The sequence below is a fragment of the Python bivittatus genome, unplaced genomic scaffold (assembly GCF_059951505.1).
Source record: "Python bivittatus isolate LINGU-HERP-01145 unplaced genomic scaffold, Pbiv_v1 ctg000850_np1212, whole genome shotgun sequence".
Taxonomy (NCBI): domain Eukaryota; kingdom Metazoa; phylum Chordata; class Lepidosauria; order Squamata; family Pythonidae; genus Python; species Python bivittatus.
Genome location: NW_028277112.1, coordinates 22,671,180 through 22,688,470, shown reverse-complemented (window position 1 = coordinate 22,688,470; position 17,291 = coordinate 22,671,180). Strand labels below are relative to the sequence as shown.

General features: G+C 39.4%; 1 protein-coding gene across 1 annotated transcript; it reads right to left on the bottom strand.

Moving 5' to 3' along the window:
* Positions 1 to 412: 412 nt before the first annotated feature.
* On the bottom strand, positions 413 to 14,173 carry ARL14EPL (ARF like GTPase 14 effector protein like). Its single transcript, XM_088130046.1, has 3 exons — positions 14,045 to 14,173; positions 4,913 to 5,055; positions 413 to 1,377 (listed from the first exon to the last, which is right to left on the bottom strand). Exons 1-3 carry the CDS (start codon positions 14,168 to 14,170, stop codon positions 1,161 to 1,163), a joined length of 486 nt encoding a protein of 161 aa, XP_087986172.1. The 5' UTR covers positions 14,171 to 14,173; the 3' UTR covers positions 413 to 1,160.
* Positions 14,174 to 17,291: the final 3,118 nt, after the last annotated feature.

The following is a 17,291-nucleotide window of genomic DNA, read 5'->3' as shown; positions in this document are numbered from 1 at the left end:
ATTCCTTATTGTCTAGATAAGCCTCCTCAGTCTGGAAGTCCTCCAAATGTCCTACAGCTGTAACTTCCAGAATTTCCCAGCCAGCTTAGTCTCTGAAATTATAGTCCTCCCAACACATCTGGAAGGTACCAGAATGAAGAAGTCTTAATCCTAACATTTTCTAACTAAAGAAACTCAGAGACAGCTGCACACTACATTCCAATAACCAAGGTATGATAATTTGTACAATGCATGTATAGATGAAGTCAAGAAATAATGAGTTGTTGAGGTTACTTTTTTCTTTAATTTACTCAGCTGGTTTTAATTCTTTATTCTTGGCTGATTCTACCCAACAAAAAGGGTTTAAACCACACATCCTCTTCTTCTTGACCATAGCAATGGAGGAACATTCAATCAATTCCCTAGTGTCTGGATAAGCCTCCCCAGCCTGGAGGTTCTCCAAATGTCCTGCAGCTGTAACTTCCAGAATTCCCCAGCCAGATTAGTCTCTGAAATTAGTGTCTTCCCAACACATCTGGAAGGTACCAGAATGAAGAAGGCTTAATCCTAACATTTTCTAACTAAAGAAACTCAGAGGCAGCTGCACACTACATTCCAATAATCTAAGATTTAACTCTAATACTAATTTACTGAAGATCACAGCATCTTTGGCTCACAGGTATGAGGAGCAAAGAAATAATATGTGAAAAGTTCTTCATCTTTTCCCTTATCTACCACTTCCTTCCATCCTCACCATGCAAAACTTCTCTTAATCACATATGGTCCAAGATGCATCTTCAGAATTAGGAAACTATCCACTTCATGCACTTCAAATGTGCTATTAAAAAAGGCACACATGGGGGGTGGTACTGATTTGTAATGGAGAAACAGAGGTAGGCAAATGTGAAACACCTTTCCTCCAGTTCTTCTATCAAGTTTCTCCTGACCCAAAGATGCTTTTGTTATCAAACTATCTTCTCCCTCTCCCCAAATCATCGCTCTGTTACAGTATTTTGCCCTCAAGACATGCGCTTTTCCAACCTTTCCTCTGTCATTTAAACTATTTATTTTCCTTCCCTCAAACATTGTGGCTGCCCCGTATTTATTTGTTACATTTAAAAAATGCTTTTTTTTTTTTTTTTGCAAAGGAGAGAAAACATAATCAGGAAACATAATGTAATCTAGTTGTTTCGAAATGGAAATCGGATGATTTGGCCAGCCTCTACCTGAATCTGCTCATAGACCCATTTTCGGTTGCAACGACACTCTGCCCCACACTTTGTTGAATTGCATTTAGGACAAGGGTAAAAGCAGCCCAGGCAGTTTTTCTCTAGACAGTCACACAAATCTGTTTTATTGGAAAGCAGCCGGCCATGTTTGTCATATTTCTTCACAGTCCTATAAAATAGCAAACCGGAGAACCTTGTTAGATTGTTGGAATATGAAGTAAAAATTGAAAATTCACTGCAAAAAAAAAATCTCCAGAATTCCTTTCAGACACTATTTTAATAGACAAATAAAAAAAAACTTTTATTTTTACCTCAGAATGGAACGCAGCATTACCGGATACCTATTTAAAAGATGAGGAAGAAAATTGCTTTGACAGATGGTTTCTCAGGACTGCTTAGCGTGGGAATTTTTTTAACTCAGGTAAACTATAAATGGCAGCAGTGGCATGCCAGATTGTGTCCTGTTAAGATACACACTTTTTTGACATGAAAGCGATTTCCCCAGTGGAAAAGACTACTATTAGGATTCTGATCAGCTGCATAAGTCTTAAAAGCAGGGCAGGCACAGCAGCAAATTAAATTCCAATTCAGCAGAGGACTGCCAGATTGCTAATGTAGAAAACAGCCAGCCACATACACTGGATACCGTATCTAATTCCAGTCCAAACTAACTAGAGATATAAACTGACATGTGGCTATAGTCTTGAAACTGCATATATAAAAATAGAGCTATTCCTTCTCTTTGTCAGAATAATTCCCATTTTGATTTTGATTGTAGTGGACTTATATTTGTCTTCATCCACTTATTAGTTTCAAAACTGGTTCAAAACCTTTGAAGATCCCCATACAGATGCAAAACTACATAGAACTCTCAGTCCGCATACTGATGATCACCACACTGCTGGATGTTCTTTCTGTGGTTTCTTAGAAACACTAAATAAAATGCATGAGGACTGGAGAAAAATGTGTGTAGTACTCCAAAATAATGTTCCTAATTTATGTTGCCCCTTAACAATCTTCTTCATATGAGGAAAAAAAATCTACCATTAAGGATTGTGACAAACCACTACTAAATGGAGCAGTACTTTTTTGTTGATTTTTAAAAAGTGAATGCAACCTCTGGCTTTTGAAACCATACTCCCCTTGCAATAGAAACATGCATAAGCCCATACATTTTTACATATACTGTTGTATCTGGGAAGAAGCAGTTTTCTAGAAAAGTGACATAAAAAGGAGTCCTTCTCCTCCTTCAAAACATGTCCTCAACATGCGATCAACTCTAGGGAATACTGCAGAGAGAACAAAGTATGATAGTCATTATCTAGATATATATTTTTTGCTATGATTAATAAAAAGGATGTGATCTTGCACTTAGAAACAGAAGATGAGTAGCATTGGCATGTCTCATTTGTGAATTTTCCAATGACATCTGTCTACCTTTGGGATGCACAAATCAATGAAGCCCCATGAGACATCCAAAGCATGTGAAATGCCCCCTACTCCAAAGCTCCTCCAGCCATTGACTAGAACTGCCCAACAGAACATTTAATCATGTTATCTACAAGGGTTGAATGACAGATAGGTAGTGCCTCCAATGGCATAAAGATCGCCAAAAGATTGCAGTAGTGATGTGCTAGAAATTCTGACCTGTTCTTTAGCATGTGTTCTTTCACTTCAGTGGGTGGGAAGTTGCTGTGAAATAAGGTTATGTTGCTATTGTTCATGAAATGGAAGCCTGCAGTGAGTAGTCATCAATGTGCTTTAAGCAATGCGCCGTGATTGAATTTTTGACTGCTGAAAGAGTATTGTTTGACTCAAATAAAAAGGTAAAAAGCACTGCCAGGACCTGGCTGAAGAGACAAAATATGGAATTCTTTCATGATGACTTTAAGAAGCTTATCCATTGTTGGCAGAAGTGTGTAGCAAGTGGTGGTGATTATGTGGAGAAGTAAATACAGGCAAAAGAGAGAATTTCGGGGATTATTTTCGTACTTCATTTGTTAAATTATCCTTGTTTAACTAAAGTTATGGAGATAGATATCAGCCCTTCAAGTTAGGCCAGGTCAGGAAACAGATACCACAAGAACTATCGGAACTGTATTTTATTGTTATTGATGTAGTAACAGAATCTTGAAGGCTTGATAGACTTTCTCTCTGTCTCTTTTTATACCACAAAGAACCAAAGTGGGGCAATTTTGGGTTTCTTTCTCATCACCCTCTTCTTTCTCAGGGATGAGCTGGTGTTTAAATAACTTTCACATTCCTTTTTAAGGTTATCTCCATACTCCTCTACCGTGGTGGCATTACTTTTCATTCAATCCATATATATTATCATACCTATTCATTGGCTTGTTTTGACCGTTCCAAGTACTCTTTCCAATCAGGTTCTGAGCTTGAAACATTTCCAGAATGGTCAAAAAATCTCTTTGGAATTCAAAACCAAGATTCTGAACATGAAACATGGTGTTTTAATCAAATCCAAAAAGCTTTGCACACCACTAATGTTAATTGTATTTCATTGTAATGCTCTCTCGCTCTCTCTGTATGTATGCATGTGTATGTATGTGAGTTTGTGTGTGTGTATGTGTGTATGCATACACACAATTTAAATCAGCATTTATATTTGTCTTGGCCCTACCTACATGTTGGAGTGTGACAAACACTACTCCTCTCCATGATCAAATGCAGCCTTCAGCCCCAAACCAGTTGTGTACCCTTGATCTACCAAGTAACCTATTACTTAATTCTCAGTATATTTATTCTGTCTTAAATGCTTATACGGTGGTACCTCTACTTACGAACGCCCCTACTTACGAAAATTTCGAGATACGACCAGCTCCGGCCCCAAAAATTTACCTCTACTTACGAATTTGCCTCGACTTACGAACCGGATCCACGGCCATTTTCCGCCCGTGCCACGTGGTCCGCAGCCATTTTTCCGCCCGTGCCACGTGGTCTGCGGCCATTTTTCCGCCCGTGCCACGTGGTCCGCGGCCATTTTCCGGCCATTCCACGTGGTCTGTGGCCATTTTTCCGCCCGTGCCACATGGTCTGCAGCCATTTTTCCGCCCGTGCCACGTGGTCCCCGGCCATTTTCCGGCCATTCCACGTGGTCTGTGGCCATTTTTCCGCCCGTGCCATGTGGTCCGCGGCCATTTTCCGCCCGTTCCACGTGGTCCGTGGCCATTTTTCCACCCATTCCACATGGTCCGCGGCCGTTTTTCTGCCCTGCTGTGTGGTCCGCAGCCATTTTCTGCCTGTTCCACGTGGTCCGCGGCCATTTTTCTGCCCCTGACACGTGGTCCACGGCCATTTTTCTGCCCTGCCGCATGGTCAGTGGCCGTTTTTCCGCCCCTGACACGTGGTCCGCGGACGTCTGAACGGATTAACGGTAATTACATTGAACCTTATGGGAAAATTTACTTCGACTTGCGACCAACTCGACTTGCGATCAGAGTCACGGAATGGATTAAGTTCGTAAGTAGAGGTACCACTGTATAAGAGAAATTCAAGGAACAATAGTAGTGATCGTAGCAATCATGGTAATTATGAATATATTGTACACCATTAACTTCAGTAGAACTTCCAAGAAGACACGCATTAATCTGGAGCCTTAATCATCTGGAGATGATTAAACAACCCTGTGAATTTCTATTTCCAAAGCTAATTTAAAATATAGGAAGAACTTGGATACAACATCTTACTTCTTTGTAGTATTAAAACAATCCTGGTTTATCATTGACATGCAGACTTTCTTTTGTTGTTCCCGAGTTTCTGGGTTGAAATCTGCTAGCAGAGGTCCTGGATTTTGAAATGCCAAGCATTTTAGTTGTCGTTCAATTTGTTGCTGTGAACAAACACTTGTGGTTAGAGAGATAAAATGTTCACAAATACATTATGAATTCACTATTAAAACAGAAACATTTAAAAAAACAAACAGCAATTAGATTGCAAATTAATAACCTTCTTCACAATAATTCCTGTAAAAACATAGAATCAATTTCCCTTTTAATTAATACTACTTAAAGATTGGCTGATGCTGGATGAAAAATATAAAATTATATCCCATCTGTACTTTTGAATGATATGTGACCTATTGGTGAATCCAACTTGGTGAAACTATCACTGTCTATCTCAGGTCTAGCTCAGAGCAGAAGACTTAGGATTCTGCATGACCTATTCACCATGGATTATAGATGCCTCAGCAGATCAGTGTAAAGGACATGAACAAATTATGTCATGTTCAATTCACCCCTGACCTGCTGAAAAGGCAGCCAGAACTCAACTCTTCATATTCCGTTTGTAAACAGTATTTTTCAGCTTTTTTGGCATAAGCTAGCTATCTAGTCCATCTGAACTACATCATACTGAAGTAAGATTAGGGATGTGGCCTGCCCTGCTCCTAGTGGCTAGCTGAGGCTGCTGCTGGCATGTCCCACTCTGGTTCTGCCACTGGTTAGCAGGACTCTCCCACTGTGCCTGTAGTGGAAAAAATAAACCTAGCAAACAAAATGGAAATTGCACCTCCCCCTCCCCCTCCCCCAAGTCTTTTTGATATGACCAAGGTCAAAGCCAGTTCCTCTCTTTGCCTAATCCCATCAGACCCAAATTGACCCTCTCTGCCCTAGGTAAAGCTCCCTGCAATCCCTTCTAGACCAAAGAATAGAAGCCTGCTCACCTGCTCGCAGTACAGCCCAAGGGCAACCCTTACAAGGAAGTTGCAATCTAGAGAAACCCCAACCTTCCATCTTCTTATCAGCTGATGACCTCAACATTCCATCTGCTTCACAATGAACTTGCCCAGTTCTGCTGCCTTCTTGAGAGGCCCACTTTGCCTAACAATAAAACTCACCCCAGGCACAGGGACAAAGACCTGCCCAGCTTCCCCAAACTGGCCAGCCAATCAGATCCCTAGGATTTCCTGCCTTGTAGCCCTCAACTTCTGTAAAAATCTTTGCTTTTCATTGTTTGGAGTCCTTTCTTCTGAAGCTGGCACCCAATGATCATTGCAATAAACATGGTTCTTTTCCTTAGTGTTGTGCTTCTTATTTTGGCAAAATTTCATGACATTTTCCCACTTCACTTCCCCACCCATGGGTGGCAGGAGAAGTAGAGAACAAGGAGGAAGGGTTGACTTAATTTGTGTTGCCTCCATAGCCAAGCTTACTGTGACTCAGTAACAAGCCCAAGGAGTGTTGTTCTCCCTACAGATTTAATGCGGGACTCTTCAAGGTAGTGACTGATAGGTTCCCCAGCTTCATTTCCCTCCCTCCCAGTGATGCCTACCAGGAAAAAAATACCACCAATTACTCTCTGTAATGTATGGCAAGGCAGGGCTAAAGCCTGTGGACACCCTCTCCTATCCGGCAGTCAGCCAGATTTTTAAAGTATTTATTTATTCCCTATAAGACTATCAATCTCCTTCCTATGTTTTTTAAAATATCCAAATGTTGGTATTCCAGGAGGTGGATTATTTCTGTGTCAAAAAACAGATCAATAAAAGGCTTTGCAGAGCAGGTGTCTGACCTCTGTTGCAACCCAAGCCTACATGGCCACAGGGATCAATACCCAGCAAGAGGATAGGAAAAGTGCACACTCGCAGCAGACTTAAGCTGCTGCACAGAGCCCTGCCTCTGACCATTTAATTTCCAGGCTCATCTCTGAGGCACTATCGATTGTCCCTACTACAAGACTTGTGTTAGGAGAAGAGAGGAAGCACCACTTCTTTCCACCACAAGTAGAACAACCAAAGACAACTTTAGGCTGCCCCTGCAGCAAGCTGGGGATGAGACAGCTTGTTCGGGAAGTATCTTTGTGGTGCAAAAGGTCTCAAATTCAACCCTTGGTTTCTTACGTCTGGCTAAGAAACATGCCTGTTTGAAATCTTAAAGAGCCACTGCTATTCAGTGTAGGCAATATTTTTATATAATGTATATCTATATCTACATTAATTCCCATCACTCTATTCCCTTTCGGGGGTGAGAAATATTATGCAGAGTACAGAAAAGGAGTAAGAAATAGCAAGCTAAAGAAATTAAAGGCATTTTTTTAAAGAAACATAGCAAATCTAGTTTATCCAATACCATTCACACTACTTGATACCTTGCTATCCTTGCAAATCATTTTTGCTACCATCATGTTCATACGCCACTTTATATATTGCCTTTTGCTCTTAATTTCTCTCTGTCTTTGAGGATCTCATCAACCCCATCCAGCTATGATTTCCTCAGTCTTTCCCTTCCCTTTTCATTCACTCTTCCTTCAAATTTTGTTTTGTGATTTAATCTTAATTTATTCTATTCTATATGATCAAACCACTTCAGCATACTTCTTTCAGTCTGGTCATTCACTTTTGTATTTACCATTTACTTCTCTGACATTCCAAATCATAATATTCTATAAACCATGTTCATCACCAGATTGTCCTATAGATATGAACTTCCATACCCCATCCTGGCATTGATCCATCAGGGCTTTCATGAAACCCTTATTAGTAATATAGAGAAGGTGTAGATTACATTACCATTAGTTGTACTGATCTTGCATCCAGCACTCCCTTCTAACAATAAGCAAAATACTGGTCAGCTTGGGCAGATGTAGGTGCAATCAAAGCCCAGTTTTACACCAAGCATGCTCACATGATCCTATGCAAGGCAAGATTTCTAATCTAGAGAATAACTTGCAACCAACATACAGTTATCAGCATCCCACCAACTGAGGTACATAGAACATACTGATACAAGCTCATGATACTTTATGAGATTTTATGATACCTCCTGACGATTTAGATAGAGTATATAATTTAGGGATTCTCCAAAACTGCCAAATTGTAATTCTTCATAGAATGAAAGGGAAAGATGCTAAATACATGGGAATAGAGATTTATATTAACTCTTAGTTTTGCCTGGTTCTTCCTACTTTGGCTCCAGTATGCTACTCAAGGGCCAAGTATCCCCCTTTGGCCTGAAAAAGAGAATGGATATTCCTGCTGTAGAGTGCTCAGCGATGTTACCTGATATATATACACCACCCAGGATTGTTGGGAATCAGGCTATATACACGCTTGTGAGAGATGGATAAAATATGTTATTATTGACAAATAGTAGCTTGAGCATGCTAAGAGTGCAGCTGTGTGAGAGATAAGGAAGTAGTGTTAAGTGTTATGGTTATCAAATAGTGGCAGATGGAAAGGAAGTTGTCTCCTTGTGTGGGACAATGTAAATACAAATTAGCTTGGAGCAATCTTTATCAGTATAATGCAATTAGCTGAAACCTTGAGCAATTACCATAGATGAGGTGGGAGGGACCAGGGAGAAATCCTAGAGCGGCCGGAAAGACTGTACACACAGAGTACCTTAGCCAATGGGGAAAAGGGGAAGGACTTGCGATCGGGAATGTATATAATTAGGCCGGAGTGTGTATGTGGGTGTGGCTTCTTATTTGCAACGAAGTCCACCAGCCTTTGCAAACGCTTCCAATAAACTTTACTTCTGACTAACTCAGAGAGATTTGTGGTGCTTGTTTCACACACGCTGAATAAAATAAAATAATAAATAAATATTTAAAAACTTCTTGTGTTCCTCCTACAAGATGTGTCGCAGATTATATAGGCCTTTTTTTTTTGGTAAAGATTGTTTTTTAAAAGTCAAGGTTGATAGGAAAAAATTGAGGCATGGAATAGGAAACAGTAATGCAACATATAATGTTACATTATTATATTTTTATACATTTAAACATTTAATGTTACATTTTTATGCTTTTAAAGATGTCAGTTTCTTACTTTAAGATCCTAAAGTGTAGTATGAATTACTTCAAAAATCATATTCAGTGGCTAATTCAACCATTTTTAATGTGTGGTTGGGTGGCTTATTTTGCCATAAAGTATCAAATTCATAAGACTTCAATTATAATTTATACAGTTATAAAAATATGCTGATGTTTAACAAAAATCCAGAGTTTAATATGCTGAATTCTGAATGCTGACTTTCAGTAAAAAAGAAGAAAGTGTTTTCAGATCTGCTCTTATATGAACCTGAAGGGCAAATTCAGAGAGCAGAAGGAAGAACTCAAGAATCTCCCTCCAGATTTGTTCTGTCATCATAAGGATGGCAAGAAGTTCCTTATTTCTCTTTTAACCTCTGTAAAAATAGATGGATTGCTAGCTCCTTCACTGGACTGCCAGGTCTCTGAGATGTAGTCATTCTAGCAGGAGAACAAGAACTCATCCACCAAGCTCCACAATAGTGAACAAGGTAGCCCACAAACAAAGAAGGCAGTACAACTCTGAAAATGGCAGTGCCTTCTAGATGCCAAAATGCACCTCACTATTTTAAGTACTGCTAGTGTAGAAAAGTATTCCTGGGTATAGTTTTTAGGGATCATTTTGAATGAATTAAGGATTTCAGTATTTAAAACTCTTTAAGTAGTGTTTAGCAAAATCCAGTCTCCGGCACATGGAAACCCTTGAACTCCCCTACTCTCAGCTTGGTAGTTCCTTCCCTCCATACTCTTACCATCTTCTTTTCCCACTGATTCCCTTGGCTTGGCAACTGAAGAATCTGAAGGCAAGGAAAAGGCATAGAAAATAATAATAATTGGTGCAAAACAACAAAATATTCAGAGGGCTATAAACAAAGCAGTGAGAAGAGTGGGTCAGCTGAATTAGTATTAATATTTAGAAAAAGTCCTTTAGGGCAGTTGTTCTCTGCTCTCAGAAGCAAACAAGAGGTTGCATTTAGATTTCTAATCCAGTATAATTAAGCTAACATTTATATGCAATTTTAAAGAAGAAACTTGTCTATAGGGCCCCTTTTTAAAGGGTTTTTTTAAAAAAAAAAAAAAAAGGAAAGAAAATGTGTTTAATTAGCAAACTGAAGTTAGCTGAAGTCTTATTTACTTACATGCTTGCAAGTAAATTATACTATCATATGCTTCAGAACTCCTGCTAGGTTTTTTTTGGACAGAGAAATCAAATGCACCCAAGTAAAGCCAGAGATCTAAGGGAAAGGGGCAGCTCGACTTTCATTTGAAATCCTCTTTTCAAGTATAATCCTGGATTTGAGCACTAAATGCAGTCTGAATGAAAGGTTTGTAAAATGGAAACAAAACAATAAAGATCTCAGCGGTGAAGAAGAAATTGCCAAACATAATCTATGGTGGATCAATCCTAAATTGCCAAAAGTTATCTTCTGCCTCCGACCATACTGCTCTCATAAAATTGCTCTCTCTTAGCATCAGAAAGTACACTTTGTTCAGCAGCATACGAATGTCAATGTAATCATATAACAATTCAACATTTAGTCATGTGTGTGTTTGTTTTATATATATATAGGCTGCCTGACCATCACAGTGTTGAGTGTCATTCAGTATGAATTGGAGACAAACAATATGAAACACAAGAAAACCAAACTTCTGGAGAAAAATATCAGTCTCTAGCAAACCAGTGTTCATGCAAGGGATCTGCCACCCACTCCACCCCAAGGCCTGTGGGAAGAGCCAGGTTTTATGTGCCCATTTAAATAAGGTCAGGGTGGGGGCGATACAAAGCTCTGGGGGGATTTTGTTCCAGAAGGTAGGCACCACAGCAGAGAAGACCCACTTCTCTATCAGGTATATCCAGTTGTTCTGCTATGGCTAAATATTTGCTATCTAAGTACTTGGAGAATTCACTCCAAGGAAACTCCATAACTGAGCAAGTTTATACAGCACATGGGAGAACAAACTGCATCACAGTTATTCAAGTCTTAGGACATCCATATGTACCTGTTTGATATTTCAAAAATAAACCAGAGATAAAGTGAAGTAATTTTCATGCCTCAGACAATTTATACAACCAGCACTGCATGATTGCAGCAATAGACCTCAAAGCATTCCAGCAAAAGTCTTTCTACCTTCATGTATTAGTCCAATATTACTGAAATCCAGAGTGTTTATTGTCTCCTGGTAGAAATGAAGGCTGAGTACAGAACTTCCTAGAAATTATTGCTCTGCCCACCAGGAAAGGGCTGAGTGCCATATCCTTGGAATTTATATAAGACAGACATTTCAGAAACTTTATAGGACATAGCTCACACATTGTGCTCATCTATCATGTTTGGGGCTTAATATAATGCTGGAACTCCATCATTGTGATGAAGCGGCAAGACATGAGTTCTCTTCAGAGAGTTTTGTATGGAATAGCAGTCAGCCAACATATTTTAAAGCTGGAGAGAAACTGGTGGGGTTTGCTGTGACTGATATGCATAATGGACAGAGGGAATTTGCAATGTTATGTTATGCCTGTGGCTCTTAAGCAACCCTTGCTAATCCTCTGTTAGCTGAGTTCCAGACAAACAAAGCCTGTAACCTATCCAGCAGACATAGTTTTCCTGGGACTGGTGTTTTGATCCTAGTTATCTTGTTATGCTGCCTACCCTTTTGGTAAATCTTTGGATAGTGAGATCCTGGAACCCATAGATAAGCTGTGCATTTTATTCAGCATTTTATGGGATACCTTAGAAAAGTACAGGCAAGTGGTCTGTGTAACACTATTTACCAACCAACCAGGTCAATGGGACAGGGTAAATGTGGTTACTCAAGACCACCATTAATGGGGAATTATACCACCTTACTATGTTTTCCTCAGAGGATGTTGATTTGGACTAGAAATGTGTTAATGCCTTGTACTAGTTACTCAATTTGCAAGAGAACTTGCTTTAGAAGTTATCTCCCTTACAGATCCACTCATCTGTGTAATTCTAACCTACAGGGACATGATGGCTGTTCAAGGAACTCTTGTGGGTACATGAAAAACATCAATCCTGTTCTGTCTGGCTTTGTGAATAGGAGGCACCATTTGGAGATGTGGGAGCATTGGATGATATCTTGTGGGAAAGGAGATATTGTCTGGAGGTTTGTCAATGGTTTCAGAGAAACAGAAGAGAGACTCAGGAGCAATAGGATACTCAGGTAGTCACCATGAGCACATGAGGAGGTTACAGGCTCTAAAGTAAGAGCAGTAATAGATGGGGTGCCATCGAATGCTTTACCCTACTGGGATATTGGGAAGTGGCCACACCATAGGAGAAAATGCATTCTTTGATGGCAAGTTGGTACATCTGGTGCCCAGGCCTTTCCCTGGGCATGCAAAGATTCCAGTAAGTATTGTTGGATCTCAGGTGGCTGTGATTCGGGCTCTCCAGGAATTGATTGGGCACACTGCACTAGCTATACATATCTTGGGATTTCTACCTCATCCTGCCATTTGTTCACTTGGTTTGTGCTGCCCCAGTGTAAAGTGCTACCCAACTGGATTTCACCTGCAGGGGAAAAACTAGTAAACAGAAAGCAGGAAAGAATACTGAACATCGGGGGGGGGGAGCTAAAGCAAAAATAACCTGAGCAGAATCAGCCCAAAAGCCCCAGCCCTGGGATCCAGACCCTGCATTCTCTCTTGATTCTTTTTATTTGGAGCAGACTTGGGGAGTGGTGCAAACATTAGCTTCCCACTCACAGCTCTTCAGTTGCAAAACACTCCTATAAACTAAAGCTACAGAGTGTTCATGAAATGGCACCGTCGCTTATGAATGTTATAGGCCAGGAGAAATAATTACATGGGCCTTGAATGGAGAATGAGATAAGAATGAGATTATTTGGGTCACTCCAAGACACCCTTAGAGTTGGGGGTGGGGGGTGGGGGGGGAACAAAAGAAAAAGAAATACTGTTTGGCTTTATCTTATGCTGCAGCCAGCTAATACACCAGGAGGACTAAAAGAAATGTATGTCATTCCATGGATGGCACTGAATTAAGGTGTATGCAGAGGGAAGGATTGTATATACTTATCTCAAGTCAATATGACATGTCTACAGCTAAAGGCTGCTTTTGCAATACCATCTAAAATTGGTAGCAGCTGCAGAAAAAAGTAAAAATTTGTGGTGCTGCGGAAGATATTGGAGCAAAAGTTAAGGCATAGAGGATAAATAAGAAGATTGTGATCTTGAACGCTGCTGTGGTTCATTTTTGCATTACCATTCCCAAACATTATTTTTCTGGGGTTTTTTTATTTTTCTAACTACATGAAGGGAGCAAGGAGGGTCTCTACTTTTCTGATTTTTATTTTAGACCTTTTGTGATCTAAGTTGCAGGTACATTAAAAGTTTAAAAAATAGGAAAAAGTCTTGGCCACCAGAAAAGAGATGTAGATAACATGCTTAGGTCAGACTTAAACTCTGCAGGTCTCACTTAGTAAATCAATAGACTATTTAGATGGAGCAAAGAGGTTAGCATCAGAAGTGACATTATCATACACCACAGCCTCTGCCCAGCTTGTTGAATGTTCAGGCACTCTTTCTGTTTTCTTGCACCAATAATTGCAGAAACATCTGAATACCACAGTGGATGTACATACTGAGGAAGCCTGGATGAAGCATATGCTCTGGTGCAATCTTATCTGAATGAACAAGCACTAATTCTAAGAATTTGGGGAAATTATTTGTGGGCTGGGAAACTGGAAGCAATTTGTATGAAATTACTTCGCCAATGCCCTCCAGCTATTCGGAGTTTCTCCTGACTGTATACTAGGAAGAAGGCAAGGATATTTGGAGAGTTGAATATGAGGGATGTGGCAGATTATGAACATTGGTTACATAGGCCAAGATTGTATAACTTGTTTATGCTACTGATTTATTTTCAATTTACCCAGCTAAACAACAGATGGAACACAAAGTATAAACCTGAAAGGAACAAATGGACCAGAGATGGAGAACCAGGCAAGACCTAATTTTTATCTTTAAAAAGTGAATTATGAAACTTTCTGAAAGTTATAAATAAATACTTTGGAGAATTCTGAAGTCAAACCTGTTGTTTTTGTTCCAAGGTCATCTCCTTAGTGCACACGCTGCTCCCTCCTGCCAATTGCCCTGGTGCAGACGGACCTCCTGAAGGACAGGGAACTTCCAAGCAATCATCCATTTTTAAAGGCATGCAAAACCTGCAATGACAAATCCATGAATTGTGTATGTAGATCTTTATCAGGGAAAGTGCCAAGATCTTAGACTGTTTAATTAAATGCCATGATAATATGCATAGGTGAAGTATTCACACAGTTTCAGCCCCAACATTTCTTTAAAGAGCCAGACTTCTGATCCTCAAAGAATTTCATCTGCATTTCAGCTTGGCTTTAAGGCGTGACCCTCCGGCCTTAGGACGGCTGTTATGTACTAAAGCTTATAGGTTCTGCTACAGCACAGCCAATGGTTGTGATAATGGGAGTTGTAGTCTAATAACAGGTACCTCACCCCTTCTTTAATGAAATCTACCACCATTATACAGTTTAAAAAGCCCCATCCCTCTGGCTCCTGAGCTGCCTATTTTAGGCAGCGACCCAAAGCTGTTCACCAATCCATTTACACGTAAATAGTATCCCAGGAACAAAAATATTACCAGATTCAGTTTCGTTGGCTGGTATTTGTTACGATATTTTTTAAACTGTTGTATAGCTAAATGCTGTCATTTTATTTCATAGTGTCTTTTACTGTCATATTCTATATACCACTCTGGGTTCCTTGAAAGTAAAACATGAGACGAGTATGTGCCTTGATTTGGAAAGAAACAAATGGAGAAATCAAACAGTGAAGGAAAATGCCATGCAATTACAGTTTCACACACAATCAGCTTTAAATGGATTGTCCCATATGATGCAAGTTTAATTGGCTATTTTAACAAGTGCTATATTGACATTATAAAACTTCCTCGCAGAATAGTTTGGTAATTAAGCCATATGTTTTAAACATATTTTATATATTTCAAAATAGCCTGACAATTGTCCCATTGAGACAGTGGCAAACGGACACTATAGACAGTAAGCCCAAAGCTACAGGTATTTATTTTCAACTACGAGTGCAAATACATTATTATACTGATAATAACAAATACTGATATTATGCCTACACTATTATACAAAAATCTCTGCCATAACAATAATTATAAAATACAGCAACCCCAATTAAGGCTGGAAAAAGGTGAACCAATTTTGGAATTGCTTAATCTACTGATATCAGATATAAAAAATCCTATATTAGGAGAGGAAAAGTTACAGAAAATTGGATTTCACTCGTTTTATTTATAGATTCCAGGTGCCAGCCAGACTACTTGTTCTGACCTCAAACACCATCCTCTGATATGTGCAGCAAGCCTTGCTTGATTTTAAAAAGGACAGATGTCAAGTACTGCAATCTGCATATAGATTATATGCTAGGGACATTCACAGCGAGAGGGCAGGTGTCAAAAAAGTCAGAATAGCTGCGGCAACCACAAGATCTTGCTCGGATGCTGCATTCTGGTTACGGCTTCAATCTTCAGTCTTATTCATGGGAACAAATGTGCTAGGCTGACCCCCCTCTGTCCTCTTCCTTATCATTACATCAGTTAATTTTATAAGTAGGATGCCTTACTTTAGAGGCAACAAATATTGCATTGTAGTTATTAATTCAAATTATTTGTTATCTCGGTCCTGTCCTGTCCTTTTTTCAAATATAGTTTCTGGACAGTGTGCGTGTATAGACCGATATTTCTCTACATCTGGTATATGTGTATATTCTTTTGGGGGTGGGGGAATCTTCAAGATTGGTTTCATAGGATTCTTGACTTTATATTTTTTCAGTCTACTTTTTCTTTTGGATGAATTCTCTTAAGCTCAGGTTTTCTTTCTGTTGGGTAAATGGACATATTAATTCTAGGTGGTGATTTGGAGCCTAAGATTCACGTATCCACTTAAAGAGCCACGAACCCCACTCTTGCTGTGGCACTCCAAGGCAAACAGTGTCATGATAATGTCACATTTTTTAACCTAATAGAAAATCCAAATTATCTCCCTACCATACACTATGTACGCAGCCACTCACTCATTGTAACGTGTGTGTGTGTGTGTGTGTGTGTGTGTGTATGTGTATATATATATATATATATATATATATATATATGAGAGAGAGAGAGAGAGCGCGCGCACACGAGTGCACTCTGGCTTTATTGGAATGAGTCATTTCAACTTTTACATTTTGACTGCAAATCACTGCTGAGGAAGGTCCTACTTTGAAAAAAAGCAAAGGAACATTTTGAAAAATAGCAATTAGATATCTTTTAAGAGTGCTCCAAAATATGATAACTGAAAGTAGGCTTTTTCATTCTGTCGGCAGGACTAATTCCAGCAGCAACACCCAGTCTGATGGATCTTGTTATGACTTTTCTCCCTCCTCAGTTTGAAAAGTGAGTCCTTATTTCTTCTACAGCACTACACGTGTAAGGAAATGCAATCTGGAATGGCTTGCTTTTTTTTTTCAGTGTTGTATTTCCATACACATTTCATCAACTGTCACCAAAAGGAATTTCACAAACATGAACAAATAAAAGATCTCGCATTAGTTTTGCAAACAAAATATTCAGAATTTTCAGTTGCAAATGCAGCAAAAAGTGAAAGCAGTGCACCATTAGGTGTCACTGTTGTTCTATGGAGTTATATATACAGTACTGAACCACGTCACAGTTCACAATTTTTTATGTGTTTCATTTTGCATGGATTAACTAAGCAGGCTCTAACTAGGCTGATACTTGGATGGGAAACCACCAGACAATCCCAGGGTTGTGGATTAGAGTGGGACTTCAGAAAAAATACCCCAAAAGAATGTAACAGCAAACCACTTCTCTATTATTGTCAAAAGAATCACCTGACCTTTGTTGGATACATCATCCCCATCCACAAAATTATTCCATTTATGCTGAAGAAGAGGAGGGATCACCTGCTGTTCTACTTTTCATCTCTGTTCTGCTGCTGTTATATACATAAAAGGTTAATGTTGAACAACCAAAGGCCACTCACTTTGGGACTGTCCATGCCAATTACCCACAGTATTGTTTCCAGTGACTCTGAAAAATTATGTGCCTTTTGGTAGCTATAGATAGTTGGACAGATAATGTAAATTCTTGCCTGTTGTTCATCTTTCTCTCTCTCTCTTCCTTTCATTGTATCCCATTTTTGACAGTTCTGATATTTGCTAATCAAGCTGTGTTTTTTCCTAGCTGGACTGAATGTTGTGTTCTTGTTGTGACC

Bases quoted from the DNA above. Each gene is read 5' to 3' on its own strand.
- ARL14EPL (XM_088130046.1), bottom strand. From the start codon at position 14,170: ATGCCTTTAAAAATGGATGATTGCTTGGAAGTTCCCTGTCCTTCAGGA. The intron at 5,056-14,044 runs GTTTGACTTCAG...GTTTGTTCACAG, and splicing joins CCTTGGAACAAAAACAACAG to CAACAAATTGAACGACAACT. The intron at 1,378-4,912 runs GTAAGATGTTGT...GCTATTTTATAG, and splicing joins TGTTTTAATACTACAAAGAA to GACTGTGAAGAAATATGACA.